The following is a 19,259-nucleotide window of genomic DNA, read 5'->3' as shown; positions in this document are numbered from 1 at the left end:
GCTCACTTTCATTAATTCTGCCAGAAATTGCATTAAGCAAATTTTGCCAGCTTAGAAGGGTGATTGAAATTGCATTTGGTGGCTTTTGGGGTGAATTGTTTGCATTAAATAGCAAAGTTTATTCAAGAAATTCACTTTACGAATTTTTGAAAAATTATTCATGATTTCGAATAAATCAATAAGCATAAATTTTGTTAATAAATATTTGCTGTTTTGCTTTTAAATCACCAATTAAGCCATCAAATTATTTATTCACTCTAATTATTATTAAAAAAAAATTTAACATAGTCGGAAAATCTTGTGGAGTAACTCACCCACAGCATCATGAACAGTTGCATTTTCACTGCAACTGAGGAATCTCGAGTAGAAATTCACCATGACAAGACCACGATTCCGGGCGACAGCCACAAGGATGTCATCATGAACGTTGCGGCTGGAATTGCAAATTTCATATGCGGAAGAATGGGAAAATATCACAGGTGCATCAGAAACAGCCAGTGCATCTCGTACAGTTCCCACAGATACATGAGACAGATCCACAATCATCCCTAGGCGATTCATTTCTCGAATGATGGTCTGAAAATACCGAAAATATTTAAATTGGCATCATATTAAAAGTTTAAGAGATATTTGGGATGTGATTGGGATTAAGGCCACCCAGTAAAGGTCATTTGAGGACAATTCATTGGAAAAGTGAAGGACGTGTACATTATTTCCGTGGAAGAATAGAGGAAAGCTTTTAAGCTTCGCACACACTCTGGCTTCGTACACTTCGAACACTTCATAATTTTCCCTGAAGGTTTCATAAAGACATTTAACACTTGAATTACTTTAAATAATATTCTTTGAATTCCATTGAGATATTTTACAAACAAATACATCTACAGAACGCAATGACCTTGAATTACCCCTTTATATGTTTATTCCAATTATAAAGGTGAATAACCTCTAGAGAACCTTTTAACTTATAAGACCAAAATCACAATAATTTTCAAGGCCTTTGAGAATTGTAAAATTCTACACAGAAAAATATATTTCGTAAAATTATTCGTAAGTATTTGTGAATTCCTATTGGGGACTAACGAAATGCTCGTAATCGTATAACCCACAAACAAGTTTGTAAAAGTTTGTACTTTTTTCACAAACATTGTTTGTAATGTCCAACGTACAATAACTTTTGTTTTGTAAACATGTTTTCGAAACTGCCTATGAGAGTGAGCGAGTCGACTAGATCGAGATCTCACTCTCTCTCACAGGAAGCCCCGAAAACATGTTTACAAACAAAAGTTATTGTGCGGTGGGCATAAGATGATCACTTGGCGAGCATTTTCTGTACTTTTACAAACATTTGTTTGTAAATGTTCGTAAACATACAAAAAAATGTTCGTAAAATTTTGTAATTTGTTCGTAAATGTTCGTAAAATGTTCGACAGGCAAACAAAAACTTACGAACATTTTTTGTGTGTTTACGAACATTTACGAACAAATGTTTGTAAAAGTACAGAAAATGCTCTTCAAGTGATCATGTTGCGTACAATGTTCGTGAAAAAAATAAAATTTTATGAACTTGTTTGTGGGTTATATGCCCAACGTACAATAACTTTTGTTTTGTAAACATGTTTCTGTAATTTTAATGAGAGTAAGTGAGATTTAGATCTAGTCATCTCGCTCACTCTAATAGAAAATTTTGAAAACATGTTTACAAACAAAAGTCATTATTCGCTGGTCAATACGATCACGAGCATTCGTAATTCCCCAATAAGAATTCACAAACATTTACGAACAATTTACAAAATATTTTTTTTATGTTCTGGATACTTACGAAATACTCGCAAAATGAAACCTAATAAAAAGTTCGTATAAATTTGTATTTTCTCACATACATTGTTCGCAAAATAATCAATTGACGAATATGTATTCGTAAACATTCGTAAACACACAGAAAAATGTTTGTGAAATTTTGTCAATTGTTGGTAAAGTTATCCCAGGCAAAAAAGTACGAAAAAAGTTTGTAAAGGTGCAAAATATGTTGGTCAAATGAACATATTACGAACAATATTTGTGAAAAAGTACGAACTTTTATATTAACTTTTCCCAGTGAGAGTTCACAAACATTTACCAACCATTTTACGTAATAGTTTTCTTTATTGACAGATTATAGTCATTATCAACAGACAATTCACTTTATTTTACCGAAAATTTAATTTTGTTCATTGCAACTTTATTGCGGGCAACTTCTAAAATGATTTATAAATTAATTGAAATTGATGGTAAAGTGATTAAATATTAGATAATGAGTTGGACAAAGTTGAAAAACTTTTCAAACTACTCGAACTCGTGTACACACAAAACTTTTTTCACCCAATTAAATTATTTTAAAATTATATTTCACAGCAAAGTCACGAGTTGAAGTATTCCTCGAATTCATTTGCATTTGGTTAATGTAATTTCACAATAAAGAACATCTGATAGCGGAAAATAGAGAAAAAACACAAAATCTTAGTAAAATAATAAACTCTTCAAAGTAGGGCAGTATGTTCTCTATACAAAAGTTAGCCCTAAACATTTTTGATTGTGATGTTAGACATGAAGAAGAGGAATAAGTGGATACCAAATGGTTCAAGATAAGCCGCCTCTTTTGCTCCCTAGGAAGGGATTTCAACAAAATGTCACCTTGTAGGGTAAGTGTGCCAAATTTCGGCATACAAATTTTTTTTTTTGTTACTTTTTTCTAATGAGTGTTGCTCGGAACCTTGTAGACAGTTTATCGTCTTTATTTTCTATAAAATTATTCTTAAAACATTTTAAAATGAATTAAAATGTAGAAATAGCATTGGTTGCCTATTTCAGCCAGGCTCATTCTCATAGTTCCTTGCCCCTTCCAGAATTCTTCCAATGTCTTTTTCACATCATCTTGTTCGTCGAAGCGACATTTTTTGATATTTTTGCATTGTATAATCTCTAGAGCAGAGGTGTGCAAAAACCGTTGAAACCGAATTAACGTCAAAATAAGTTTGTTATAAGTAGCGTTTTGATCATTGACATACATGTTTTATTTGACGTTTATTCGGTTTCAACGGTTCTTGCACGCCTCTGCTCTAGAGTATGCAAAAACTAAAAATTCATGGAAATTTGAGGAACAAAAAAAGTGAACGGAATTTCATGCTGGCCGGAATTTGGTACATTTACCCTACAAAGAAAAAATTGCGAAAATTGCAACTCCGGGCAAACAATTGGACAATTCAAACGAAAAAACGACCTTGTATTTTAAATGTAAATTCTAAAATAATTGTACAAATCCTCGTAGCCACTGAAGAAGGTCCACAACCAGGACCGAAAGCTCTGGGCAAGATTGTAGAAGTGTTCTTCTTTGTGAAGTGACTTCAAATCCACTGGCCATCACCGGAGAGTCCTCCATCGATACATATCGTGCCAGTTATTCATCCAATTATAGACTAAAGCCTAGCTGTCCCTGGGATGGTGAATCAAACCATTGTTCAAAACCCAAATGGTAATCCTCTCAAGATCATTATTCACAGCCTCAAATATGGAAAAAAATTGAGTTGGATCACTACAGCAACGCTGTTTCCACTCCGGAGGTTGGTCATCAACGCTAAGACGACGGTGGCCGCAAAACGCAAAACATGTAATTACTTGAAAGGACTCGAGTATTATGCACAGAGAAAAATTTGGATGGTATTTTCTACAAATCGTTTCCTTAAATTCTACTGCCTCAAAGGATAGTAGAAAATACTATCCTCCATAGAAGCTTTGCTTTAGAATCTACCATCTTGACATTTTAAAATTTACTGCAGTGCACAATGCAATTGGTTAAGGTCGTGTAGCAAGTCAAACAGAGTATGTGATCTCTAATAGCTGAGTTGGTAGAGCATTTGTCTAGTTAACGAGAAGTCCCCAGTTCATTTCTGGGTGGAGGCAGGAATTTTTCCTGTCTTCACTGAGAAAAAACTGGGTGATTTGAGTGTCACTTGCTCTGATTGACGATTCTCTGTACATAAAAATACAATTAACATTGAACTAAGTTCGAAAATTTATCCCAAGACTGGTAAACTTCATCACAACTTTGTTTTCCAGAATTGAAGGACAAATCGGGAGACTTTCTTATACAATGTCGTTCGAGGTGCATTGTAAGAGATATCATTTTGTAACTATATCAGCTATCCAATTACAAATTTAGAACTAAGAAGAAACTGTTTGTTCTTGGCTTTTTTATCTGTTGATCTGAAGAGACAAAGAATAATTTACGATGAAATGTGCAAGATGCTTCCTTGTTTCTCTTGTTGAATTGTATCACTTCGGGAGATGAACGTGTCTAATGTTCTAAAAGAAAAGAATTTTCATGAGTGTTGTTTTTCTTCGTCTTGGCTCCCTGTACCAAGCTTTTTTCCTTTAGCTTTCTCTGCACTACCTCACCAGATGAATGAAGCGTAAGAAGTCGCTTGAACCAGGAGAATGGGATACTCCCCCATCCTCAGTCCTGATTTCTGATGGGTGTCTCGTTGATCCCATCCTTGCAGGCATTCGACTGCACAGATTGTGGAGCATCTCCGAGACTCCACACAGGCTTTCCATTTCAATCGTTGTCATCGACTTTTCACTTTTTTCCCTGTCCTTGGTACTTTTTTTTTCTCTCAAAATTCAAAGAGCAACATACTTCTGTGGAATTTTATGTTTCCTCCCTTTGGGAATATATTTCCAAGACGAAATACAGAATTTTCTTTCCTTGATGTTTATTCTCTATGCCTGAAAAAAATGCGGTGGAGTCGGGAGAAATCTTAAGAGATTTTCGTGGAGGTAAAAGGGAGTGTTGCTCTGGCTTGAATTTATTCAATAGAGCAGAATAAACATTTGTGAAACCATAAATTCCTCAAGTGTTGTATGCTTCTCCTCCAGCAAATCAATTGGTTACATGGGGAAAAATTTCTGTCTATATACCTTCTAACCCACACTTTGCCCTTCACATTCATCACACTCTGTTTGATTTGAGATATTGCTCAAGTTTACTAATACAGGTTGCCCTTAAGAAATTTTTGAATCTCGCACCTTCAACAGAGATTAAAAGATATTTCACTTGATCAAAGTCTTTTCCATTCTGCAGAATCCCTTTAAGGGCTTTATTCCTTGATCTCGAATTTATGCAATTGACGTAAATTACTTTATAAGATTCTAAGACAATAGTGAAGATTTTTGTCTATTAGATTCTGTCTATTTGGGGGAAGTGTGGCACTTTTTAATTGGGACAGTTTTGAAATTGGGCATTTTCCCCAATTTTTAAATAAAACTGTACATTATCGTGATATAATTCAGCTCCACAAACCAATTAGGGTAAGTGTGCCAAATTTCGGCCAACTTGCAATTTCGGCCATCCTTTTTTTGTTCCTCGAATTTCCATGAAATTTTAGTTTTTACATACTCTAGAGATTATACAATGCAAAAGAATAACAAAAAATGTAGCTTCGACAAACGAGATGACGTGAAAAAGGCATTGCAAGATCTCCTGAAGGGTAAGGAACTATGAGAATGAAGGTGGCCGAAATAGGGCACCAAAGCTATGTCTACATTTTTGTGCATTTTAAAAAGTATTAAGAATGATTTTAGAGTAAATAAGGACGATAAACTGTCTACAAGGTTCTAAGCAACACTCCTTAAGTACAAGGAATAAAAGAAATCAATTTCTATTAAAGATATTACATTTCAAACTTGAGACTTTGGAGCTTGCATGCAACTATGCCGAAATTTGGCACACTTACCTTACAAAGCTAAAAAAGCCGAATTTTAAATGTGAATGTGAATTTCTATTATTCTTACTAAGAGAATTACAAATAATTATCACGCAATTGTCAATAATTGATGATAAGCTAACTGATATTTAATAAAAATGTGCAAGTCTCTTAACCCTTTTACAACAAGACAGTTTTCGCTGACCGAAAATCAGCAATAAAAATGAAAGCAATGAACAAAACCAGTAAAACGTCTTACATCTAACCTTAGAAAATCCAAAAGAATCTGATTCGGTGTATTTTTTCCCTCTATGAGCGATAGGAGCAAAAGTAGCCTAAAAATTTAAGTAATTTTTCTGACAATACTAATGAATGATAATTTTAAATCTAATGAAAAGTATTATGTTTGAGTAGGGTAAAGTGGTACAAGTTGGACAATGCAATGGTATAATTTGGACAGGGCTTTTTTCTTGATAAATTTAGTAGTTCATTTTTATTTGTATATTTTTAATGCTTTAGTTTTGTAATTTGGTTCCTTGTGCTTAAACACAAATTTTGTTATTTGTAACACAAATTTGTAACATTTTGTAATTTTTAAAACGAAGTTTGTAACACAAAAAATCAAGAAAAAGGCCATGTCCGACTTGTACCAGCGAATTGTCCAACTTATAACACTAATTCCAAATTATATCACTTCACCCTATTGTAGTTTCTTTTCCCAAAACGGTTTTGCTTAAAAAAAAATTAGAAGTATAAAAAATATTTAAAATTAATTTTCATTAACTTAAATTAAAAGAAATAACTTTAGGTAGTCAGGAAAAATTATGTTCTTTATGGGACACCGGTGTTCCAATCGTCCTTAAAGGGTTAAGAAAAATAAAAGAAAATTCATATTATTCGAGGGCATGAATGTTCGAAGAGAGAGTACTTTCCCATCTCCGGTATCGGTTCCGCTTTCAGCAGCAGGTTCTATATTTTTAGCGTCGTCGTACTTCTCGTCCTTTCCAGCTCGCTGTCTGCACCCAGGCCTCAATTCGTAATCCCAAGAATTTTTGTGTTTGTGCACAGAGAGAAGCGACTATCAGTACTAGTGATTCCCAACTTCGAAATTGTACGCATGATATCGTTTCTTATGCTTGTAGTGAGTCAAAACGAATTGAAGTGCTCATGGCAATTGGTTGAGATCAGTAGCAAAGACAATCAGAGCCGGTGCTCCCATAGCTTAGTTGGTAGAGCATTCGCCTAGAGAGCGAAATGCTCCCAGTTCTGTTTTTTTTTCTTAGCCATATATGGCATGAACAATCTGGCATCAAATACAGCACCCTGAGAATAGTGCCAAAAATTTGTTTCCTTGTTGAAACAACCTGATGGATAGTAGGGCAGCACAGCTGTCAGAAAATATATTTATTTGTTTGTCAGAAACTCTGGCTTCAGTGAGGCTGCGAATTCCGATCAGAATTTCTGTGATCACAATCTGAAATATCGTGGTATTTTAGCCAAGAGGCACTGACCCACTAAGTCCGATTTTCGGATAATGGTATCCGGCGCCAGAGATCCTTATACTCGTGACCCAACAATGAAGAGTGTAATCGTACCGGGTTCGATGATCTCCCCCGCGTGTTTTCTCCATTCAGCGCTCGGTTCAAGTAAAGGTTCTAATATGCTTTGAGCCACCTTACGGGATTATCAAAAGGTAAGAATGTCTCTTTTTTGGTTTTTCAAATAGATCTTTGAATTTTTAGAACTCTACTTGTGAATGTTAATGGATTTCTATTTAAACAGAATTTCGTTGATGTTCGATAATTTGAAATTTCGAAAACTGCCAGGATCTCGGCTAAACTTCGTATGTATTTATTACGTATTCACGGTACACTTCCTTGTTTATTTTCCTGCGTCTTTCCCATTGCCATTAAAATCGATAATGTTCTATGGAAGAATCAAATTAAAATTCAGAATTTTCTGCTCACTTCCAAGAAAGAAATTTCAAAATTGTCTGTTGCAGCATTGCTGCTTTAGAATTATTTTTTTTTCCATTTGTGTTTTCTTGAATTTAATGAATTTTCTCAGAAATATATCTCAAAAGATTTATACAATCGTTTATTTTTAATTATTCTCCTCAAAGGAGATACACTTTGGATCGTTTGTTAAAAGTCAAGCAAAGTCAATTTTCTCGATGACACCCACAGAATACACAGTTGTGCTTCTATTTGAAATTCAGTTCTTCGGGGTGAAAGGTCAAAATTGAGTTGGTGAGTTGAATTTTGTGGAGAAAATATTAGACATTTTGCTTGGATATCGAAATACTGTGAATGAAATGCTGAGGGGACCGTCTTGACGTGGGTTCAAATAAACAGACAAAACAAATGTTTGACGGACTCTTGAGGATTCTATCCAAGTTTCTTGATTTATTCAAAAACCGAAAGAACTAAAGAAAAATCCTATTACTCTTTCTCGTTTATTTCTTTTTGATATTTTTGGTTTTTTGTATTATTATTCTTTAACTTATCCTATTGAATTTTTGTCGATAAAGTTTCAGAGGAAAAATGCATTTTTCCCTCCATGCAGAAACTTTTTAAAAAGCTCTCCGTATGGGGCTACATGAAAACTTTCCAACTGCTGATCCTCTTACTGAATTTTCCAAATGATTTCCCTTAGAAATTCTTTTTTGTTTTTATTAGAAATATTCGAACATTGTTTATTTGCTTGAACATGAGAAACTCCTCTATAAATTCTTTTGATTGAATTTTTTATGCGCGAAAGAATAAAGCAAGAGAATGAACAAATAAATAGCGCAAAAGTCGTTATCAAAGACTCATTATTCAGTAAACCAATTAAAAATGTTTTCAGCTTTTCTCTCTCCAACCCCCAAGAAGAAGAAAAAAAGTACAAGGGAAAACTTCAAACAAACGAAGTAATTTTCACTGGATTTTTTCCATCATTTGCATTCCAAAAGAAACACTTCGACTATCAATTGTTCCATCATTTTGAGAGACTTGAAATAAAAAGTGTTTAAAGTCAATAAAAGTGCCCTGGTATTTACTTTTCAATATTTCAGATTGGGAGTTAATAAGAAGTGTTTTTACTCATGCAAATTTTTCCAACTATTGCACATTAATCTTCCTCAAAACTTTGTAATTCCCAATGAGAAACATGAACAGTGGCAGGGAAAAGAGAATAAAGGATAATTGAGCAAATTGCCTCCCTTGAGAAAATTTCCGTGGAAAAGAAGATAAATGCAAAAAAACTTCAACAGTGACTTGCTAAAGTTTTGCGAAAACCTCTATCCAAAAAAAGTTACCAACGAACGAAGAATTTATTATGAATAAATAATGCAATATCAAATTTAAAAAAAAAACTCGTAGCACAATTTTATTGTTAAGTAATTGTTATTCGCATGATATTAATTTCGGATAATCTTGATCAATACTCTCTAATCGCACTGTTTAACAAAAGTACTTTTGCATCATTGACTGTTTACCGGTTCTCAATCGTATTGAACCGATTTATAAAGCCCTTAAGAAGATCGCTCAAAATGGCTTAGGATTAATACAATTCATTTTCGGACAAAAATCGTTTATCGAATCATATCCGGTCCATTACCGGTTCGCAATCTACCGGAACCGGTTCAGTCTTATCAGACTTTCCAAGACCTTTGTAACGAACTAAAACACGACCCCTTTCGGTTAAGAAATACGCTTTTTCGAGTATTTTTATCCTTTGATCTTGAGAAACCGTTATTAGGAATGATTCAAAGTTATTTTTGTATTTTAATCACTCAAAATAAGAAACGAATAACTCGCATTTGGCAAATTTTATAGGAGAGCAATTTGAAGCTGAGATTTTACATGCAGAGTATAGAATTTTTGAGAAATAAAATTTCTATAACTTTGAAAATAATTATCTTCTTGATTATCTTTCATGTATAATATTCACAGGGAAGTAGGAAGTATAAAGAAGTATCCAGAAAGCGAATAAAATGGTTTTTGCAAAAAATCGTGTTGTTCGACTTATATTCTAACAAGTCGATTTAAGGAAAGTGTTCGTCTAGGTTATCTATCACATCCAAAAACTTTCAAAAATTAAAAAAAATTGGCCTCAATTTTGAGACCAAAATCAAGATGAAAATTTCAAGCTGTCAAATATTTCCAAAATCAAGATTTCGTATTCTGACGCGAAGTATTTATGGAACTCAAAATGTCTTAGCTAAGAATCAAGATTTCAAGTTTTTCCACACTTAACAAAAAGTCATTTCTGACATAAGGTAAAGTACCCTGTAGTCGGCCGGTTTCACAACTCGGCCAGTATGACTATTTATTCAATTTACTTAGATTTGTTATAATATGGCCTTACCGATTTAACAATAGAAGGTGTATTATATTATATATAACGTAAATCAGTGAAAATTTCATAGAAATTGACTATAAAACGTTAAAAAATTGGTTAAATAATTCAACTGGCCGAGTTGAGAAACCGGCCGACTAGAGGATACTTTACCTTATATCTTCACTTCTCTATTAAATTTGTTGAAATTTCGTCATATAAATTAGGAAAATTAATTATAGGACGTATTAAAAAATAAATGAGAGGTCATAAAGGGGAGTACAGGAGCAAACCAAACTTGTGACCTGTGATAAACCAAGAAAAGCTTATGCAAGATGTAATTATTTTGCAGGTATCCTCAGGGTGGTGTACTTCGATATGTACATCTAGAAATACGTACCATTTCGATTAAATTATGCAAGATCAAATACAGTATTTTCCAGTTTATGAACTTTTCAACACAGCTGAAGTTTTATAGTTTGAAGATCATTTTCGAAAGCCAATTAAAATATTTTTTACTTCCACTTTAGTCCGCTTGATGGCCAAAGTGCTTTTTTTTTCGAATTTTGAAGTGTCTTGTAATGTAACTGTTTTTTCCTTGTTGTGAGGAAAACCAAGGCATTATAATTTCACTTGTAACCACTAAGTAATACTTTCAACAGTCTTTGAGTGTGATATTTGAAGTAGTTTGAAAATTCGAAATTGAATTTGAATTATTCGAACATCAACGACTTTTTCTTCAAATAGAGTTCCATTTGCCTCTTATCTAAGACACTATTGAAGAATCAAACTCCAGCTGTGTATGGGGTTATTGACTTTTAAATGAGTATTTTTGTAAAAGCATTCGTTAGTAATCTTTTTCATACTACTTCGGTAGCACTTAAATCAGTGGTGAGCAAGAACCGTCGGAAACCGAATGAACGTCAAATTAGAATTGTTGGTCAATTGTCAAACGCTACCTGTAGGGGAATTCTGTAATTTTCGTGGCACTGACACGCATGAGTTCGAAATTTGACAATGCCATTCGAGCTATTTTTATCATATCATATGAGTTCGAATATGCAATTCATTGAATTTTTTATGAAATCCCTTTACTTAATGATTATAAAAATACAGTACGTCTTGGTTGATTTGTTTAACAAAATTCATTGTCATTTGAATTGCCAGAAATCTCAAATATGTGACTTCTGACAATGCCACGTGAGCTGAAATGGCAATCTCACGGCTACAGAATCGCATTTTCGAAAAAGCTCTCCGAATATTCGAACCCAATTTGTTATATGGCATTGCCAGAGCGTTACAGAATTCCCCTCCTGGACAAACTTATATTTTGATGTTTATTCGGTTTCAACGGTTCTTTCTCTCCCCTGACTTAAATGCATCAAATTGCATGATCATGAATATCGAACATTCTAAAATAAAGAATACTAGCACTGAAGCATTAGTTGAAAGAACTTACGTTTATATATGGCAGGAGTTAGCAAAAACCGTTTGGAATCGAATAAACGTCAAAATAAGTTTGTCCAAGTAGCGTTGTGGTCATTCACGCACATTTTTTACTTGACATTTGTTCAGTTTCAAACGATTCGTGCTCACCTGTGATATATGATTAAAAAAAACCCCAAGAAATCGATTATGAAGATTGCATTTTCGAACAGAATTTCGAATGACTTATCAAATTCGAATTACAGCTAAAGAATGAAAGAATTACTAAACTAAATATTTAAGAATATCGTTTCTTTACCATACTGTGCAAAGGTGCTGAGATAGTTTTTGTAATTTGTGGCCAAAGGAATTTTTTTTGTCAAGAAGTTCTTTGCAGAAAGTCTTTCTCTCTCTTTTTCAACCATCCACTAACGACTATATAATACCCCAAAGGCAAAAGTTTCATTTTTAATGATGCCCCCTTCTTCTTTTAATGCTGATTTAATTTAGCCCTGTGCCATGGTACTCTTGGGAAAATCTTTCCTCATTAGTCCCCTGAATTTATTAGATTCTGGTCAGAATTGGGAAAATGGTGAAATCTGAGAAAAGGGGTATGGAAATTATTCAATAAACCCAATTGATATTATTGTTTCCATTTCACTGAAATATCTTCATTTGCAAAGCAAATTTAGGCGGTTTCTCTCTTGATTGCTCAATCCTCAAGCTATATGCTTTGATTTTCCTCATGGAGAGAGAGGAAAATCTTTAAAGCTCAACTCTTCATATTAGAGCTTGAATGATTGAAAGAGACCATTGGAATTTATGGAACATTTCAATTTATTCTTGTTCATTCTTAGAGGGACGAAAAAAAAATATGATTTTCTCCTTATGACATTTTCAAGTATTAAACATCTCCATTTTGCATGTCCTGACGCGATGGAAATTGAACTCATTAATCAAAAGACAATCCATTTTCACAGCTTCTTGAGATGATTTTCTCACTAAGGATGGTATACACAAAAAAAAAGGAAAAATAAAATTCTGCATTCACCAAGAGATCTTCATTAATCTCTCTCGAAAGTGTAATTTCAGCATGAGATGAGATGCAAATTACAGCTTGGAAATTTAATTTTATTTATTTTATTGCCTGTCTCCACCTTTTTTCTTCTTCGTCTTTCACTTTTCCCATCTTCGGAGATTTTAGTCCAAAGTCGAGGAATAAAATGAAAATTAATATTCACCAGAGGGCAATAAAATGTTTCCACTTCTTTTCCCTCTCTAAACTTTGCCTTTCTTCTGGCCAAAATATCCATACATATACTTTCTGCCCTTCCAAAATTCACTGGAAAAAATTATTTTTTTCAGATCTTGGGTTTTCCCTCAACTCAGCAAATCGATTAAACATTATTCAATATATCCCAATATAATTTTCATATCGGACGCTATCGCTTCGGTTCGACTATCCTGAATTAATACTGCGAGGAAATTCGACGAACTTTCCATGGGTTTAATAATTTAGCTATATGAGCCATTTTCAACCAAAGAGAGATGATTTTCATGTGCTAGAGAATGAATTGATAAATTATTCACTTTTCTAACCGGAACTAATTTAAATATACCCATATTTTCTCATAATCTCTTTAAGAAATACCCCATAAGCAGGTACTTTAGCTCCGAAACTTAAATTGAAACTAGAGAGTAGTTAATTGTGGGAGAAACTTAAACCATCGCATAAATTTTGCCAAAATTAAGCATTATGCAATTAATTATTTAATCCCATTAAATACATTAGCCGAATCTTGTTCTTTGATTGTCTGCGGAGATTGCATGCACTTAAAGCATTTGAAACCTTAGCCAAATGCAGAACACTGAAGACGGAAGTATATTCTTGATTTAAATAGTATTTCGACATTGATTCATTCAGTGTCATATTTAATACAGCATCACGTAGTGCAGCTGAATTTTGAGTAGGGTAAAATGAGGTAATTTGGAACTATTTACAATTTGGGACACTTGAGATTTTCTCACTGTTTCAGATGAGCAAAGAGAAAACAAAGACTGCAAAATAGAAGAAAAAGACGTCTAAGAAGAAAATGAACAGATTTCTTCTTTTTGAATCTCTGCAACAGTGAGAAAATCTCAAATGTCCTAAATTGTAAATGATTCCAAATTACTTCATTTTACCCTAATTATCTCTACTATTTTGAACAAAGATATTTGTGTTTCTCCAATCAAAAAAAAAGCCATATCTTCCATAAAAAAAGCGTTACAATTGGTTAACCGACAATTTGCACTGATTCTACGCAATGCAATGTACAGGTCAAAAACTTATGGACTTGCCCACTTACGGATCATACAACGTATCGTAGGGCGATACATTAATTTATGAATTCAATTAATTTAATTTACCGGTTCCCGGTCAAAATGTCATACACCATATCTCAAAAGCCAAAATCCTGAACGCAAAAATCTCAAAAGTCAAAGTACAGAGCGCCAAAATCCTGAACGGATCGATAATCCCGGAAAGTCAAAATTCCGCGTAGGTTAAAATCCCGAACGCCAAAATCCCTAATTCCAAAATCTCTAAAAGCCAAGATCCCGAATAGAGTGAAAAACCGATAATTAAAAATGTCCCACGGGTTTAAAATCCCGAATGCCAAAAACCGAATTATCCAGAAACTTGAAAAAAATCCCGAAAAGCTAAAATTCCGAATTGGTCGACATCCAAAATAGCCAAAATCCGAAATCCAAAATCATGAATTAGCCATAATCCTAAAAGCCAAAATTCCGAAGGCCTAGATCCTGAACGGATCGAAAAACCGAAAAGGAAAAATCCCACATAGATTAAAACCCTGAACGTGAAAATGCAGAATGAACCAGAATTCCGAAAAGATGAAATCCCAAAAAGCCAAAACCTTGAAATTTTAAATGCCAAAATGCCGAATTAGCTAAAATCCCAAAAAAGACATCACCAATAATTGATCAAAATCCCGAAAAGTTAAAATTCAGAATGATCGAAAAATCTATAAACCAAAATCCCAAAGGTCAAAATCACGAATGGATCAAAAATCCGAAAAGCCAAAATCCCGTAAGCCAAAATCTCGAATTGATCGAATTCCCGAATAGACAAAATCTTAAAATCCCGAACGCCAAAATCATGAATGAGCTAAAATCCCGAAAGTAAAAATCCGGAATAAATGGAAACCCCGAAAAGTCAAAATCCCAAAAATTCAAGATTCCGAATGGAGTGAAAACCCGAAAAGCACAAATCTCGCACGGGTTTAAAATCTCGAATGCCAAAATATCGAATAAGTCAGAATCCTGAATAATAAAAAGTCTGGAAAAGCCAAAATCCCGAAGCCCAAGATCCCGAACGGATCGAAAACCCGAAATCAAAAATCCCGCATGAGTTAAAAGCCCGAATGTCAGAATGCAGAATGAGCCAGAATTTCGAAAAGACGAAATCCTGAAGAGTCAAAATCTCGAATGGATCGAAATCCCGAAAAGCCAAAATCTTAAAATCCCAAATGCCAAAATGCCGAATTAGCTAAAATCTCAAAAAGATAAAATCTCGAAATCTAACATCCAGAATAGCCAAAATCTCAAATTGATCGAATTCCCGAATAGACAAAATCTTAAAATCCCAAATGTCAAAATCCTGAATGAGCTAAAATCCTGAAAGTTAAAGTTCTGAAAGTAAAAATCGGGAATGGATCGAAACCCCGAATAGCCAAAATCCCAGAAGCCAAGATCCCGAATGGATCGAAATCTCTTAAAGCAAAAATCTCTCTTGGGTTAAGATTTCGAACACCAAAATGCCTAATGAATGAGCCAGAATCCCAAAAAGGAAAGGTCCCGAAAGTCAAAATTCCAAGAAGTCAATATTTAGAATGAATCGAAATAGTGAAATTTCGTAAATTTCGAAAAAAAACAATCCCGAAAAGCCAAAATCCCGAAAGCAAAAATCCTGAAAGACCAAAATTTCGAAATCCAAAATCCCAAATTCTTAAAAAAAAAAGTCAAAGCTACTCCCACTATTGCACCCATGCTTGCTGGAAGCAAAGAGAAATGTTCTATCCTGGTAAATTTCGCATTTTTAGGATTTTGACCATTCGGGATTTTGCCGTTAGGTATTTTGACCGGTACGGTAATTTAACTACTATGATAGCAATTTTAAAAAGAGGCATAAGTGAGAAAAAATATTTGGCTAAAATTGAATATTTTTTCAATAAATATTATTTAATCAAGTTTTTATTATTATATTTTTAAATATTACCTTTCTTGGAGAATATTACAATAATTAAAAGTTACAGAATATTAAGATCTTTGATAATTTTATAAAAAAATATATTAATTTGAATATAGCGATCCTGAAATTCGAAATTTTGTCAAAGGGATGTGCTTAACCAATTTGACAAAACTGAAAAAAACATCCTTTTGACGAACTTTTAACAAATTACAGTTTGCCCCCGATTTGTCAAAACTTTTCCATATTCTGCATGGAAGAACGTCATTTTAACAAAACTTTTTTTCAGAGTAGAATAAATACATTTTGGTAGAGTGACAACCCTTATTTGAGATATGATCACTATCATTTTGGCATCATGCTCTACTTTACATAATCTTTTGAAAAGTTTGACGTTTGGTACGCTATGCAGAATGGGCATCACTTAATAAACATTCTGCTAAAGTTCAGCAGTCTTCAATAACTCCTTGGATAGAAAGTCTGGTGTGATATTCAGTCTCATATGACTTGCAAGAGCCCTATATAAGCCTAATTAAGGGGTAACATCTACTAGAACACCCAAAATTAAAGATTTTTTGTAAATTCTTTGTGACTGCCAGTGAATCGATCAATATAAAATTTTCAGAGATTACATGTTTGAAAGAAAACGTAAAGTATTTTATAGAGACTCTACCTAAGCAGGTACCCTGAGTAGCTTGTATATTACCCCTTAATTAGGTATAAATTGGTTTTCAATAATTTTAAAACTTGATGCAAGAGCAGTATTTGTGTTCATATCAAGTGAATTTAATCCTAAAAATATTGAAATAGCAATATTTACATTGTATAAATATTCTTCCTAATTCTTCCTACGCTTCTGACTAACTTATTAGGTTTCACAAACAATTTTTTAGGATAGATGTAGTATCCTATTTCATCCATTCAAGGAAGCCTTCAATAAATATGAGGATGTTTTTCTTTATAAGAAAAAAATATCCAAACCAGAAAATATTACACCAATATCCTCATCCAATCTAACTTCCCATATTTATCCCTGCGGAAAAAAAACAAGGACAAAATCTGGGACAAGGAGACTGAAATGTTTGACTTATTGCAACATCTTTTGATTGCGCATGAGAGACAAATTGTATCATGAGCTTTTTCTCTATGGACAATTTTTCCTCTATCTCATCTTATTAATCGCAAAATGGGGTGGCCTTGTCCAATAAAAAAGGGGGAATGGGCAATGTCGTGAAATCCAATTTTGGGGAAAAGCATAATCTTTCCTGAAGATGGGGAGATGAAAGAGAGAAACTCACCTTTCCGAAGGCAGTGAGTCCACCGTGCTTGATGTCATGGCTGGAATCTGCCCAGGGCGTGTGGCACGTTGAGGTGAGGGTCATGTAGCGAACTCCGACCGTGTAGAGGGTTCGCAGAACGCCCAGGGAGCCCCCCAAAGAGTGGCCGCCCTCGACGCCGGTCAGAGAGCATAATTGATGGTTCTTGTGCGCCTCCAGGATGTCTGTGGAGAAAGCACCAGAGCTTTAGGACATCACAATAACATTAAATTGGAGTGTATGGAGTATCCCTTTTTCAAACATCACCATTCTGTGGTGGCATAGTAGGAGGAATAATAATAATATCAGACGATCTATGAGACTATGTAGCTATACAGTGGCTGATCAATATTTTACACACATCCTGCCCCCATACTTCCCCACAAAATTCCTTACCCAAAATAACACTATGTATATGTTACTTTTGTGCGATATGGCAAAGTTTTATTTACCGTGTCGTTTGTCTTTCCCACCTTTTTGCCAATGGGGAAAACTTTTCGATTGGGAAATATTGCGTGTATCGGGGGTGAATTAGATATGGAATCCAATTTGCGAATCCATATTTAATCCCTCTTGAATTGCTTTTTCCTGTCGCACAGAACAGAGAATTCTAAGCATATCGCTTCAGATTTTTGGTGAAAAATATCCATGAAGAGCTTATTGATCGATATTCTTATTGTTTAATTAGTGTCATTTATCGCCGATTTATTGTAATAATTTTACTAAAAAGAAATTCAAATTAGATGTAATAACTTCAAAAATATTACTTTCGCATTATTTACTGTTTACTGGTTCTTAACCGATTTAAACCGAATCATGAATCAATCAAAAGATCACCCAAAATAGTTTTAAAGGAATTAAAAATGATTTAAGAACAAAAAATTCTTATTGGTACATTACCGGTACACGACCGATTTGAACCGATTTATAAATCACTCAAAATATTGCACAAAACACATTAAGAGTAATATAATTGAATTTAGAATAAAAAATAGTCATCGGTTATGAATTTGAATAGGTTATATGTTATCGGAAATTCCAAGACCTTTCCAACGATCCTAAATATGATACCATTCAATTGAGAAATACACTCTATAGAGGCTTTTTAACATTTGACCTTGAAAAACCGTTATTAGGAGGGTCTCAATGGTATCTCCGTTTAAGGACGAAATAACCGCCTGGGTAATCTCTAAAATATATCCAAATGGAATGGGTGAGGGGTGTGATATCCACTATAAAATGGTAATGCAAGTTGAACAGTCGAGTTTATAGCGGGAAAGAGTCATCATCGATTATGAGGCGGATATGATCATTCAGCCATTGTCAAATAGGGTGGTGTTACCATTTCTCGCCAGTGACCCACTTCGCGCCACCTATAGTTAAATCGAAGAAAAATCATATAATACGAGTAATAAAAAGGATATCAGGACGAAAAAGCAACGCTGAATATAGTTTTTAATAATATTGTCCAAAATAATGGAGTTTGGGCCTTTTCAAGTAGGTGGCGAGAAGTGGTTACTTTTTAATTTTGAATAAAAATATATTTTTTTAAGTAATCCACCGTTAAATTGCAGAACTTTTAGTTTGATATATCTATTGAAATATATATAAGTAACTTTGTGTCAAATTTGAGTTACTTTATAATAAGGGTTTAAAAATTATAATTAAATTAATTTCAGTTTTTCCTAAAAGTGGCGATAAGTGGTTACTCCACCCTAAAGAGTTAAACACGAATGAGTTAATCAGTTAATGAATTCCCCGATAAAAGTAGTTTATTGATAGGGAAAACCGGAAATCGTCGGAAAATGGGATCTCTCAAGGAAAACTCATCAACTTTTCTGAAAGCTTTTGGCTCAGGCTCCGAAACTTTGAGAGAAGTTGATGAGTTTTCCTTGAGAGGTCCCATTTCCCGACGATTTCCTGTTTTCCCCATCAATATAGTTATCCTCACATCGTTTTTTACTTCACAAAAGTAGTTTAATTTCCCTCCTAGATATGTGTATTACTTTAGAAGTGCGTTCAGTGGCTTCTTCGTCTAAGGACACTTCAAGGGGAAGATGAGAGGCACTCTAATGGACCCAGGTTCGACTCATGGGGGGTTCTCCAAAGATTCCATATCTCTATCTCTAACCATTTAAGCTTTAGGCGTGGTAACGACCGTACACATAGACCCACATACGGACAAACAGCGTGACACCAAAGGATTCGACA

General features: G+C 34.1%; 1 protein-coding gene across 3 annotated transcripts in view; it reads right to left on the bottom strand.

Annotated features, from left to right (window-relative positions):
• LOC129806222 (uncharacterized) overlaps positions 1 to 19,259 on the bottom strand; it is an 88,385-nt gene that overhangs the window by 5,165 nt on the left and 63,961 nt on the right. For all 3 annotated transcript variants that reach the window (XM_055854646.1, XM_055854647.1, XM_055854648.1), the window contains exons 9-10: positions 17,031 to 17,233; positions 315 to 576 (exon numbers count right to left, since the gene is read on the bottom strand). In XM_055854646.1, the coding sequence (XP_055710621.1) occupies positions 315 to 576; positions 17,031 to 17,233 (465 nt within the window). The remainder of the gene's footprint in view (positions 1 to 314; positions 577 to 17,030; positions 17,234 to 19,259) is intronic.

The sequence above is a fragment of the Phlebotomus papatasi genome, chromosome 3, assembly GCF_024763615.1.
Source record: "Phlebotomus papatasi isolate M1 chromosome 3, Ppap_2.1, whole genome shotgun sequence".
Classification (NCBI taxonomy): Eukaryota; Metazoa; Arthropoda; class Insecta; order Diptera; family Psychodidae; genus Phlebotomus; species Phlebotomus papatasi.
This window is presented reverse-complemented; position numbering and strand designations above follow the sequence as displayed.